At 40.2% G+C, this 13,861-nt stretch overlaps 1 protein-coding gene across 1 annotated transcript in view; it reads right to left on the minus strand.

The window, feature by feature from the left end:
* Window positions 1-1,029: 1,029 nt before the first annotated feature.
* The window catches only part of LOC310743972 (uncharacterized protein), a 32,176-nt gene continuing 19,344 nt past the window's right edge, over window positions 1,030-13,861 (minus strand). Inside the window, exon 5 of the mRNA XM_083574758.1 lies at window positions 1,030-1,462. Coding sequence (XP_083430884.1) covers window positions 1,279-1,462 — 184 coding nt within the window. The 3' untranslated portion in view covers window positions 1,030-1,278. The remainder of the gene's footprint in view (window positions 1,463-13,861) is intronic.

Raw genomic sequence — 13,861 nt, forward strand, 5'->3', positions numbered from 1 at the left:
TAAATAGATAAAATTAAGGCCAGATACATTCTGGTCACGTGATGTGACAGCTTACAGAAAAGGCCAGATTGTGGGTGGAAGGAAGAGGGTTGGCTGCTTAAATGGCAAGTTAAGCATGGCATATTAAGGCCTAACAGGCCACCTTTGGCCTTCTCAAGGTTCATGGCAATTCTGAAATGAAGACATGAGATCAATTGGCCCTTAATTTCAAAAATACAGAGGAAATGCTGGCTATTTTCAGAGTTCCCTCTACGATCGTCCAATATATTCAATTCTATAGTGTTCAGGGCAGAATGAACATTATGGTTTTTGAAAGTGGGCAGCCGTTTGCTTCAGATCACTGATTGGTAATTAAACCATAAATGTGCAATGGTCATATTTACCCTGGAACAACACATGAAAGAATAATGGAGCAACTTTTACAGTCAAATCCATTCACCTTTGATAACAGTGGCATCATCTTCCCATCAATTTCCCCTTCTTGTACTTGTGTATCAGTTCGTACTTTTCCATGTTGTAGTACAGCCATATATAATATAAACGCTGGTCAGTTCCAGTAGTGTTCTGAACACTTCCTTGTTACTCCGATTGAACTCCCAAACACTTTTCTGTTCATTGGCATATACACCAGCACTTCCTTAATCTGCTTTAAGGCAGTAACTCGTACTCCAGTTCCTATCAGCCCCAGCCAGTGGAGTCAGTCCAACATCATCCAAAGCACCAGAGATTCACCAACCCTGCTGTAGATTCAGCTCTATATTCTCATAAAAACAGCACCATTACTTCACATGCTCGTGAGCAGGAAGTATGATAGTTACATTGGAAAATACAGCCCAATATATTTTGGTGCCTGAGGCAGAAAGTCCCAATGATACCCCTGTGCCGGTAAAAAATATAATAATCTAAAGAACTGTCAAATTATTATTCGTTAATTGTACTCCAAAATCTGCTGCGTGAGAAGAGAAGTCTCACCACACCTTACAGTAATGCCATCTTGTAGTTTATTTATGAAACTGCCCTATGTCTCCTTCTCCACCTTACCAAACTGCACTCCATTGCTTCAAGTGTTTTTATCCAGTCTGGCACACTTCTAGCACGAGTGATGGGTGGTCCAGGAGAAAATTGGCTGAAGCAATGAAGCACAATGAGGTGAGGTAGAAGAGGATTCACCCCATCCATTTCATTTTAGAAAAGGAGACAGTCTCCACCTGTTTTACATATGAAGGTTTAGGATACAAGAATAAATACACCTGGCTTTCATGTCACACCTAGATTGGCCTACAGGGAAAGGTGTAAAAATAATAGTGAAATGTGAAATACAAAATGAATCCCTGTTTCCGCAAGACCAGTGGCATAGCATGGGTTGCCAGTGTCTGGAGCCACGTGGAAGGGAGCGAAATGGATGAAGTACACATGTGCATTCAACTGTCTAATGGTGTCCACATCACCCAGGAGATCGCATCTGCAGAGATAAGAAAAGAAGAGTCAACATCAAGTCTCAATGACTGGGTGAGATTATATTCTCTTCATTCCCAACTATCAGAGAATGACCAATTCAATTTTCCATCCAATTCCTCTCCTCTTAAGCAGATCTGAATCATGTGTCAGGGTGAAACATTGTGCCATATGTGAAGTGGTACATTGATACGTGCTAGTTTTAGTATCTTGCACACCATATGAGTGAGCGGAACTGACAAAAATCACACAGAACAGCCTTTGAGTTTTCCAACTCAAATGTACATGGTGTGAATTTCTCCTTAGTTTGAGAGAGGCTCAAACTCACAGCTTCCAGGAAAAGAGCTACTGAGCCACTACTGTATGTTCTCCGTTGCCTACGTCTTGCAAAGCACATTGTCGGTTTCCTCATCCAGTAGGCAACTATGACTCAAAACTCTTTCTAGCAAGCAGCAAGATCACTGGTGGGAGGGTTAAGTTAACTCTGCTTTGATATCAAGGAAGCGCTTAAATAATTACCACCTTCATCTTCCCATTCAGCAGTTGTCTGCTCTGCTGCATTCTTTTAAGAGACAACCTGTCTCCTCCCCTAGTTTCAAATCACTCTTGCTTATCCGCAGGTTGCACATATCCATCCTATCTACATTTAGAAAACCATTAATTTACTCCCTAATCATCATCAGAAAGTCATCTCTTAAGTAGCAGTGCAAACATGAAAGCACCCTTTAACATATGATTTCCCCCACACCCCTTCAAGTAAGATGTCTTGGTTTTATCTTGCAAACATGCTCCCCCTCTCCCACTTTAATGTCATTTATACCTAGCACTCCAAATGAAGCAATTTTATGGCATATATATATATATATATATATATATATATATATATAGTCTGTTCCCTCTCAGTGTTGCCTTTAACATTACTCCTGGCAGACAAATCACTGTCTTTGGTGAGACAAATTATTCCTGTAACGTATTCAGTTGAGTCTTCGAGTGCCAGCATGTTCTTCCTCATTGTGAATCCCATTGTCTTTTCACTATGTTTATCCTTTGATGTGCTCCATCACCAAAGGTATAGTCAGTGTATATTCTACGATCCTGGCTCCTGCTGTGTATCTTTCTGACATAATACACTTTTCGTTCTCTCCCCTTATATCTTGCTTATTCCCATCTTTCTCTTCTCCAATGATTATTTAGTACTCAAGGGTACTGAAGGGGCTTGTGCATGTAATCTCAGAGCTGCTGTCTATAATCCTTAAGAACTATTGCGGAAGAGGTGAGGTTCCTGCAGACTAGAGGTGGCCAAATGTTGTCTCTATCTTCAAAAGGGGATAAAAAGAAAGACCTGTGTAACTACTGACTGGTCAGGAAAGCTCCTAGAACAGATAATTAAATGGTTGATCTGTGAGCACTTAGAAAAGGATGTTGTGGTTCCAAAGACCCAACATGGGTTTCTCAATAACAAGTCACACCAGAAAAATCTCATTTCTTTTTTCCACAGAGTTACAGGCTTGGTGGATCACGGGAATGCTGTGGATGTAGTATATCTTGATTTCAGTGAGGGTTTTGACAAAGTTCTCCATTATATTCTTGTGCAGAAGCTGATAAAATGTGGGCTGGATGAGGTAACTGTTAGCTGAATTTGTAGCTGGCTGATTGACTGAACCCAAAGAGTGCTCACTAATGGTTCCTCATAATCTTGGGGAAAAGTGACAAGTGGGATGCCACAGGGTTCTGTACAGGGCCTGTTGTTGTTCAACATCTTTATAAATGACTTGGATGAAGAAATTGAGGGGATGCTCATCAGATTTGCAGATGACACCAAACTGGTAGGGACAGCTAATGCTGCTGAAGACATATGCAAAAGGCCTCCAAGGAAATTTGTTAGATAAATTCATATTGTGCCTTTCACCAAATGATGCTCAATGCAGATAACACCAATAATGTAAATACAATTTTTAAAAAAGCAGTAGCATACTAAATAAGCCAAATATAAAAACAAAGCAGGTAAAGCATCTATAAAACAAGCAGTTTAAACCAACTAAAACACGTATTTGCAAGTCAGCTTCTTCAAAGGCCTGTCTAAAATTGCACTCTCGTTTCACATAGTAACCAAAATGGAAAACATATAAAGAAACTCATTTGGTAGCACCAATCCCCTGGGTTCTGATGACAGATGGGATTGGATTCAGCCCTAGAAGGTGGATTCATTCAGGAACTGTGTCTCCATACCTTTGCCAATCCAATGAGATTTATATTCAAGAAGGGAGCTTCATTTGAAAACTAGGCATTGCGTTAGCTTGTACAGCATCTGCTTTCAACATCTGCAAAAAAGATGGAAGATTTTTCAACATCTGCTCCACACACCTACCTGACAATTAAGAAGATTAGCTCATATATTTGCCCCTGAAGACCTTAATTTATCACTAAATTGGATTTTATGTTTCCAAATGTAGCTCCCTTATTGAATATAAATCTTGTTGGATTGGCAGCAGTATGCAGAGATGATTCCTGGCCGAATGAAGGTTCTAGGACTGAATCCAACTCCATCTCCTGCCTCCCTTTAAAACAGCAACCCAGCAATGACCCCAAGTGACTGGTGCTGCCAGAATCTGACTTCTTAATTGTCAGGAAGGAATGCAATGCAGTATGTTCATATACATAGAGTAGGGCCAAAATGTGTTATGTACATGCACCTAAAAGGAATGTACATCCCTGTGCACTGTGATTTGAAAGAAACATGGCAGGCGTTGAAGAGGAGCCTTTTATGTAATGCATTTTCTTCAACAACAATCCCAAGTGAAAACAACTTTTAAAAGAAGCTTCCCTGTATAGTGGCCTCAATCCAGCTAATGTTTGCCACCACTAAGTTCCACTGAAAGCAGGAGGGAGTGACATTCATATTTACTGATTTGTTCCAGTAGGGTTAAATGAGAGTTATGACTCACTCGTAGAGATGGGAGAATTTGTCAATTTCTGTTTCTTTTGGTTGCTGTTTTTTTCCAATCTGAAGTTCAGTTCTCCATATATCAGATCAGTTTCCAATTTTTAAGCAAGTAAGTCCTCATGAAAATTACTCGGCATTTTTATGCAAATGTCTCCCAATATGCACATTTTGGTATGCAATTTTGCCTAACGTATCCCTTCCGGCAAAGCAATTTTCTGCAATAAAATGCATTATGTTTTCAGCCATATATGCATTTTATGCACCTTACCCTAGGATATGCATTTTTGTACATGTTGCGTGGCTAGAAAACTGCACTGAAAAATTCAGAAACATGTTAATTAGGTAGGTTTACCTATAAATGTGAATTGAAATTTTCCCCATTCCTACTTACTAGTTATGCTTGACCTTAGCTGGATCAGGGCCTTCAGCTTTCTATGATGAGGTGGATTACTTAGTCTACCATTTACTCCTTAAGGCAATCTTTCTCTGATCCTACCAAAGGACCACTGCTTGTCCGTCCATTGGATTACTTGACAGCTTCTTAACACACAATGTGAGAAATGCAGGCACTGATAAAACCATTTGGAGCACAATTTGCCACGAATTCCTCCTATGCACACCCCACTGAAATGAATACTCGTACAAAGTTCCCATTCATTTCAATGGAGCTTTCAGGGGAGAACTTTCTGGTGGATTATACCCTTAGCTTTTATTACAACTTTTCCTTTCCAATTTTCTATTTGTAATGAGTGCATAAAAGATCCCCTTTTCACCCTATTGTTTTTGCTCTAAAAGCCACTTTATTCTTAATAAAAGGAATAATAAGTGCCAGTTGTAAAATAATTTGTCAATCACTTCCAGCACTTGCAATTGTAAAACACCTTTCTTTGGACCTCTCGGAGTGCTTTAGAAAAGATAAAAACAAATAAAATAAAATTACAATTACACTTAAATGGCAGAATTAAAATGATCAGTTTTAGATCACCTGAATTTTGTTGCTACCATTTGACAAGGGGAAATTGTTCGACTGAACTCCCTGGAAGGAGCTGAAATGCACAACAGTCTGGCCTATTCTGATCTTTGAATGAGCTTTTCCACAGGACCCTCATTAGGGACAAAGTTGAAGCTGAGCTGAAAAGCGCCTTATGCCCCTACAATTGAGGGCATTCAGTTGATTTCAAATTTAACTTCCCTGCTATTCCGTTGAGGTTCTTTTTCCTTTAAAGGAGTCTAATTGAAAAGAAGGGCAGAGTGAATAATTTCTAGGATTAGATGAGATAAACGAACTGGAGGATAGAATGGGTGCTATGGGGCGATGAGATTTTAAATTCCATGTTCACACACACAAAAATGTGTTTGTAGTCCATTGGGTCCTGAAGCTTGCAGTGCCCCATACACGGCTCTCCCTTGTTGGCAAGATGGGAGAGTGAGCACTTCCAGACAACCTGTTTATTGGGCAGTCAGCCCGAATTGTTTGCTGAGAGATTAGACAACGTTGGCTATTCGATGAGCATTCATTCTGGTTTCTTTGTGGGCAGGTTAGATGACATTGCCTCAAAGCAAGTGTTATCCTGCCCTTCCCACTGCATCCCACTGTCATTTCCCTTGTCACAAAAAGTTCACTTTTTTGGGGGGAGGAGCGAGTTTGTTGCACAACAGCTCAAAGTAAACTATAATCAGGAAATAGATGAAATTTGCTGGTCTAGCTGTACCTCCAGAGCAGTTTTAGCCTGCCAAATTGTAGGCCGATACTTCCAGAGGTTATCATGAAGGGCACCGTTAAAGTTTGATTTTAAAAAAACAAAAACAAAGCAGAAGTCTCAAACAGGCACATTGTCTTCCAAGATAATGAAACTTGTAGTCCAAAATGTCTTGAGGAAAGCTGCTCAAGATTATTCCAGCTATTAGCTGGCTACCAATATAATCTTTCTGCCCTGCAACTCCAGGTACTTTGGACTGCTACCAATTTTATGGGTACATTTCAGGCACAGATTGTTATGTAACATAGGTCTGGAGGCAGAATACACAAGCTCAAAGTTGATGAGCTACAATATGAAAATTTCCCTCAATTACCTGTGGGGTAAACCATATTTTACCGCCACTAATAATACTAATCATATGAAAAAGAAGACACATAACAGCAACAAGGCAAGGCAGAGATCAGTGTGAATTTCTTGCAGCCAGTTGAGACAATGGCGTTTTTATGATTAATGAGAATATTTTAAAGGCTGGTTCTTTATTTACAGGAGCAGCCAAATAATCACAAACATAAAAATGTAAAGATTACTAATTCTACAGCTGTACGGCACTGAAAACATTTCTTTAAAAAAATCAAGCATGCTCGTTCTATTAATAGTCCTTTTTAAACATGTTTATGTCAATTACTAAAACAAGATTGAACAATGTCAAAAAACATTACCGTTTAAAAACTGTCGTCTTTTCTGTGTTTTCATCTGCAAAGCATTAGGGTTTGTAAAATAGTTTTGACTGGGAATATGTATGCGTCGCCATGAAGACTTCCATATGTGCACAATGCTATTTGTGTATTGGATTGTGTGGTGCAAAAGTAAGGCAGCTGAGGATTTTCAAAAGGAATCTACAATTTGGGAGACAAACATCTCCACAGTGCAGGGCACCAGCAGGATAAAACTGAGCAACTGCTAATCAGAAGCATATTGTGAGGGGCTTGTCGAGGGCGCTGTGTGGAATCATGAGTTGCCTCGATTTGCTTGCAAATTGAAAATTGACCGTGTAACACACTTTCCCGTCCTGTGTAACATATTTCCTTGCTCTTCCATTGGGCGGCTTCACTCATGCCTATTCATCACTTCCTTGCTCAACATTTTTACAGCTACTCAGAAGTAATCCCTATTTATTTCACTGGCACTTACTCTCCCATAAGTGTGTTTAGGATTTATGACAGCCTCCGAGACTCGGAGCTTATGTGTAACTAGACTCCATTGAAAACTGTTGGGTTTGAGGTGAGGTGATATGAAAGGTCTCTCTAAGGCAATGGAAAGTCATCCTTGCCGCCACAGTTATCAAGTGTGAACCAGGCCATTGACTAGTCATTTGTCACTAGCATAGTGGAGTGAAAGACTTGGCAGCAAGCATTCTTGTTTCCCTTGTTGCTCAGAACCCAGAGTTAGTCATATCAATGACCCAATGAGGTAGCTTAGATTTACTTCATGGCAGAGTAGAGGTCTCAACCTGAGCTCACTCTGGACAATAGGGATGGGGGACACATGGCCTTCCAGATATTCCTGGATGACAACATCCTTGAGCATTGTCCATGCTAGCTGGGGCAGATGGAAGCTGGAGTTTAACATCTGGAGGGACAAGAGGGACTGACTATCTCTTACTGTGCTGTACCAGTGGAATTCTTGAGCATTGTTGAGATGTTATATTGACTACCAGCAATTCCTGTTCTTTTACATGAATGAAAAGACATGGATGGGTAGACAGACAGACAGACAGACAGACAGACAGACAGTAATTGAACAGAAACTTAGGTAAGCTTGTTCTGGATCTTGGTAGGATGCAGTTAATCACTAACTGTGTGTGCACATGTATGTGTATAATGTCTGGAATGAAATTTTAAGAAGAAACAAAAAAAGAAGAAAATTGGTGCATTGGCTCCTGAATAGCCAGGTTCCATGAGCTTGACAACTAAAGTTATGACTGTAGGTGTGTTCTCTCCCTAGAATAATTGAAAGTGAATTCAAGATTTATAAGCTCCAGAAATCCTGGCTAGAGCAAAGCTCAGGTGCGTAATCCACTGCTCAGTATTCAGGAAGAAAAACAACAACAACAGCAACAGATCTGTGATCCAAATGTCCCTGCAAATAAACCTTGAGGCAGAGTGAAGACTGGTAGCACGGATGATTTTCACTGTTTCACTTCAAAGGTTGTATAATATTTGAGCAGATTATATACTCTTTTAAGCAGCTAAGAAGGTTAGGTGATTTGGAGTGTGTAGTTTTATACCCATCGCTAACTCCAAGTTTAAAACTTTAAAATAGCACATGCCAGCTGACCTATGCCTCCATACCTTCATATGGCCAGTGGGGAGTAGGGTGGGGGGAGATGCACTACTGCCCATCTTGACCTCCATCAGCCCCACCATCCCAACACAGCAACCCTAACCCTAACCATTCCTAAATACGTGCTGAAAAAATATCCTGACAGCAGTGCTGTTAGGTAATTTCAGACTATGAACTCCATGATCTTACAGGGATGGATCCTCTCTTGTTTGTAACGCACATTGCTTTGCTTACTTCAAAATGTGGTACGCCAGCCTTGCTAAATTGGGGTGGGGTGGGTCATGGGCTTCTGCCTGAAACTTTGACCCTGTAAATCGTCAAACCATCAATTCTATCACGCGGGAGGCCACCTAAATTGTATAATTTGGCATATCAATTATTGGTATTATTAATTGTATTATAATTTGGCATTGTTATAATGTGGCTATTATCGTATTATTGTAATTGAAAACTAATAAAAATTATTATATAAAAAGAAAGTTTGACCCTGATAGCACCACAGTCTTCTGTCTGCATTATGCAGCAATCTGACACCCACTTTACAGCACAGCCAGCTAAAATGGGCATTCAATTCCCTGCACAGTTAAGGACAATTTTCAGTCCTGTGAATCATCCTTTAGTTGTTACTCCTTGAGCAGTATTGTTCAGAATTTCTTGGCTATTATTAGACCATTTATTTATTTATTGAGCATTCATTTGGATCCTTTATCTATATAATCACACTTCTTTCCCCTGAGTGATAAAATCCATTGAAAACAGCACTCAGAGATTTGAGCAAGGTATAGTTTTGTGTTGATAAATTCTACCTATGGCTGTATCTTTTCAAATACTAGTTTGAAATTCCTGCAGTTGTAATGACAAAAGACAGCACCATTAAAAAAAATGAAGGGTTTTTTTTAGCTCAAATGACAGTTATATAGAGGAAGTGATTATACATTTTAATAATTTTTTTTCTAAGAGGGAAAGACAGGAAATTAGACACCATATTAGTATAAAGACACTGTTATCACATCAAATGGTTCTTTTAAACTTCCTGATGTCCTCATTTAGTCTTACTGGTATACCCAGGAAGTTAAGGAATGTGTTATTATATGTTGTTATATTTGTATTCTACAGAGAAGGCTTAGATGCAATTGACTTACAGAAATAAGTCATTATTTTCCGTGGTTTCTATATAGTTGGCACTGACAATGATGTCTATCCTACCTAATAGGATCCCCAAACCAAATACAATTGTGTTTAAAGGAAAGAACTGGAAAATGGACCATTTTTCTTCTACTACTGAATCTAGACACACAAAGGCAAGATTCTCACCATGCTCAGTCATTTCCCCAGAGATTCATAAACCCCTCCCCTTTTCTGGTTGCACGCTGGTCTTGGTATGGAAATCTTGGCTTGCATTAAGCAAACATTCGCCCATAAACATCTGAAGCAGAAACTTCTGGCTTAATGACAGTTAACAAACCAGGTTAATAAGCCAGGATCTGATCTGACTTGGCCTCAGGCACAGAAGTTCCATTTCCAAGGTTCCTCAGGGAGGACGATTAAACCATTTTAAGTCTCTATCATTGTAGTATGGATCACATAGGCAACACCTATTCCTCACTTTAACAAAGGGGGCACGGAAGAAGCCACTTCTTAAATGAAATAAAAATCTCTCCCCACCTGTTATGATTGGGTCCAACATTTTATGTCAGACTCCCAAATTGTCGCTTGTTTAAAGTGTCCATTTACTAAATGCAAATATTTGGAAAGGAATCAGCATATAATAAAACCTGTACTTTGACTTTGGGAAATTCATCACAGTAAAAACTGGAATAAAGAAAGGAAATAATAACTGAGGAAAATAATAATTGGAGCCATGACACACTGAGTCTCTTGTGTGGATTACAGTTCTTAAATAGGTCTATTAAGGTGGGTGGCATCTATAGCTAGCAATTCATCCATTGGGAGATTGAGACTTCAGCCTTGCTGCACTTAAGACATGGGCACAAAGTGGCCTCAACACCTCCTGCCCAATTTTTATCAGTTTGCGCCCCCATTGGACCACCCCTGTCATACACCTTACAAGCAAGAAGATGATTTCACTTTCAACGCTCATGAAATCTTCCTGTACTCTCCTTTTTAAAAATATAGATGACCCCATATATTAATATTTACATTTTCTTCTGCTTCATACTAACGTATCATGGTGGACAGAATGGAAAAGTCAACATTGCCAGGCTGATCTAAAACATTACACTTGCTCCACTTGTGACTATACTGCATTTTTGCCATCTGTTTCTTTCCATAATTAAAATCATTGTTGATTTTATTCTCTATCAGGCTCAGTATTGGGGAAATGTCATTTCCCTGCAACAGATGCTTTGAACATGTGGCTATTTACAACAACTGTGTCTTTTATTATTGCACAGTAAAACAATCATCTGGATGCAAATTCTAAAGGGGTGGCTATTCTAAGTCTGCTGCTGCAAAAACAAAGAAGAGTTGTGGTACCTTGCAAGACCAATAGTAGGTTGGCAGTGCAATTCAATGCATATTTGCTCAAAAATTAGCCCCATCATGTTCAGTGGGATTTACTGTCAGGTATGTAGATAGATAGACTTCAGTTCTCTATACATTTGCCTGGGGATAGGCCACAGTGATACTTGCTTCAGAGTAAGCACGGTTAGAATTGTAATGTTATTTTGGCACAAACATCTACATTCTACAGCACAGATTTGTATAACAATAAATCTGTTTGATATTAATCTGTTTAAGGTGTCACAAAATTCATTTTGTTATCTTCTCCTCACTTACCTGTGATTAAGCCCCACCAAACCCAGTTGGATTTACTTCTAAATAGGGATTGTGTTAATCTGTCAATTTTGGTTTCTCATATTTCCATATCAGTTTATTTGTTTGGCCCTCTTGAAATTTCATCATCATTTTAGGGCGAATTTCTCCAAATATTCACATTTTTGTATGCCATTTTGTCCAATGTAAACATTTTTGCAAAGCAATTTCCCCCAATGTAATGAATTTTTGTGTGTAAATTTCACTTATCTGAGCATTTTAATGCACACTTTACCCTAGACTACACAATTTTGCAAACACTGGTTGGTTGGAGAAACGCATTGCAAAATTCGGATTTTGAACAATGTCTGTGTTTCAGTTTATGTATTTGTTCAGCAAGTGCAACTTGGGAAGGTCTGTCTTTATGTGCGATCCGAATTCTAATTTCTCCTTCATCTTTGCTTCTGAGTAGACATGTATAATATTGTGCTGTTAGATTGGTATCTGCTCCCATTTATCAGCTTCTCGGCTTCCAGCCCTGCCACTGCAATAACTAGGGCGTTACCTTCATCTCCCAGGCACTAAGAGGTTTAGAATGTGCCTGGAGAGAGTTTAGGGTCTGGCAGAGTAGCTCATATCTGTTCATCTCCACAAACAATCCCTGTAAATTTAAAGCAGAAAAAAGGGGGGACCTGCTGCTGCCATTCAGCAAGGAGTCTATTATGAATCCCTAGGTGGCATGCAAAGCATTTAGACTCATTTCATTCATATGTCAGGTAAAGACTTTCATTTAGAAGTGAGATGAATACTGAATAATGGATCTTTTGAATAATGTAATTAAGAATTCATTAAAGCAGCCTTTTAAAACCCTGCAAAATGCAGTGCATGTACAGTATACCTCCCAGCCCTAAAACCAGGAAAATGCAGTATGGAATTAAAATGAATTAACAGGAGGGGGGGAAACAATGTAGAAAATGCTGTTTAGAAAATCCACCTTTTGAAGCTAAATGAACAATCGGTAAAACGACGCAGGCTGCTTTCTTTTCCCCTCCCACAGCTTGTGAGCTGTCAGAAAAGAGCTTGGTATTTAAGATGAGCTTATTCCGTGTTGGGACAGAAGGAACCAATCTAGTCGAGGTGGAAAGAAGCATCCTAATCCTAAATTACTGCAATGCCCTCGCAATAGTCCCCTATTTGGGGCAGATTTGGGGCCCTAGTTAAGGCCATGCAATTGAGACTTGGGTGATAAGGAGGCCTGGTTCCTTGGCTTCTCAGAAGAGTGGGTGTATGCATCTCCAACCCTTTGACACCACAGACTCCATCAGTGTTGAACCTCTTCTGACAGCCTCTTTGGCAGGCTAACCTTCTTCCTGCCTGTATCCCCTCTGATCATAAACACTACCTTGCTCTGCTCTGTTTGGCATGACCAAAGGACAGTGCAGAGGAATGTCTACCAGAACGGTTGATGCAAGGCTGAAGGTCAGGAATTCTGTTCTTCTGGTGAGGAGGGGGGCTTTTATCTAGCCTCCTCAAGCAGACTAGCCCATCTCAGTCACAGAAGCAGGGGCTTAACAAGTGGGCTTTGTTACCTCATCTTCCCAGAGCGAGACTAGGGTGGTCTTCCGTCCATCCTTTGGTGAAATAGCAAGGATGTGGATGGGGAAAGAGAGGCTTAGAAACCTTTGGTGTGTTTAGTCAGGTGAGTTGGCCATTTATGTACCTGGTGGAGCAACAGAAGGGTGGGTCAGGGCAGTGGTGTGTCAAAGGAAGTAACTGGTTTTGGTAGAGTGTACGGGAGTTATTTAGTTATTTCCATTTATGAATTAGTAAAGGTAAATTACTACTGCTAGTAGTAGTAGTAGTCTACAAAGGGTTCAAGGCCATCTCTATCCCAAAACTGTGACAGAAACCAGACTGATATGGATCCAGGTGATCAATTTCATCCAAAAGTGCCTGGCTATGACTCAGAAATGGCAAATTAGAGACTGGCCTTTAGTTGCCAGTTTCAGCAGAGTCCAATGATGGTCTTTTAAGCAACGGATTGACCACTGTCTCTTTCAAGGCAGCTCAAAGACGCCTCTCTATCAATGAGGCCCTAGCCACCATATTGACTTGGCTAGAAAAAAGTTGGCTGATATCAGCTATGAAGTGCAATGGTCACTCCCTCCTGGTACATATCAGACAGGCCCTGCTTCTTTTGTCCAAGACCTTGCTTTTTCAACAAGCCTTTTAAGCAGAGACCTTTATTCCAGTCTGTATTGGGCCTCCAATCGTTTTCACATCATTATGTGTATGTGTGTGTGTGTGTGTGTATAAGAAACTGTATAATTGTTTTTATAGCTGATGCTTTTATTGTGAAACTGCTTTTGAGATATTTGATGGGAAGCAATTAAACCACAGAGCCTAGGACTTGCTGATCAGAAGGTCGGCAGTTCGAATCCCCGCGACAGGGTGAGCTCCCGTTGCTCGGTCCCTGCTCCTGCCAACCTAGCAGTTCGAAAGCGTGTCAAAGTGCAAGTAGATAAATAGGTACCGCTCCGGCGGGAAGGTAAACGGAATTTCCGTGCGCTGCTCTGGTTCGCCAGAAGCGGCTTAGTCATGCTGGCCACATGACCCAGAAGCTGTACGCAGGCTCCCTCGGCCA

The sequence above is a fragment of the Podarcis filfolensis genome, assembly GCF_964270895.1.
Source record: "Podarcis filfolensis genome assembly, chromosome: 10".
Lineage (NCBI taxonomy): Eukaryota > Metazoa > Chordata > Lepidosauria > Squamata > Lacertidae > Podarcis > Podarcis filfolensis.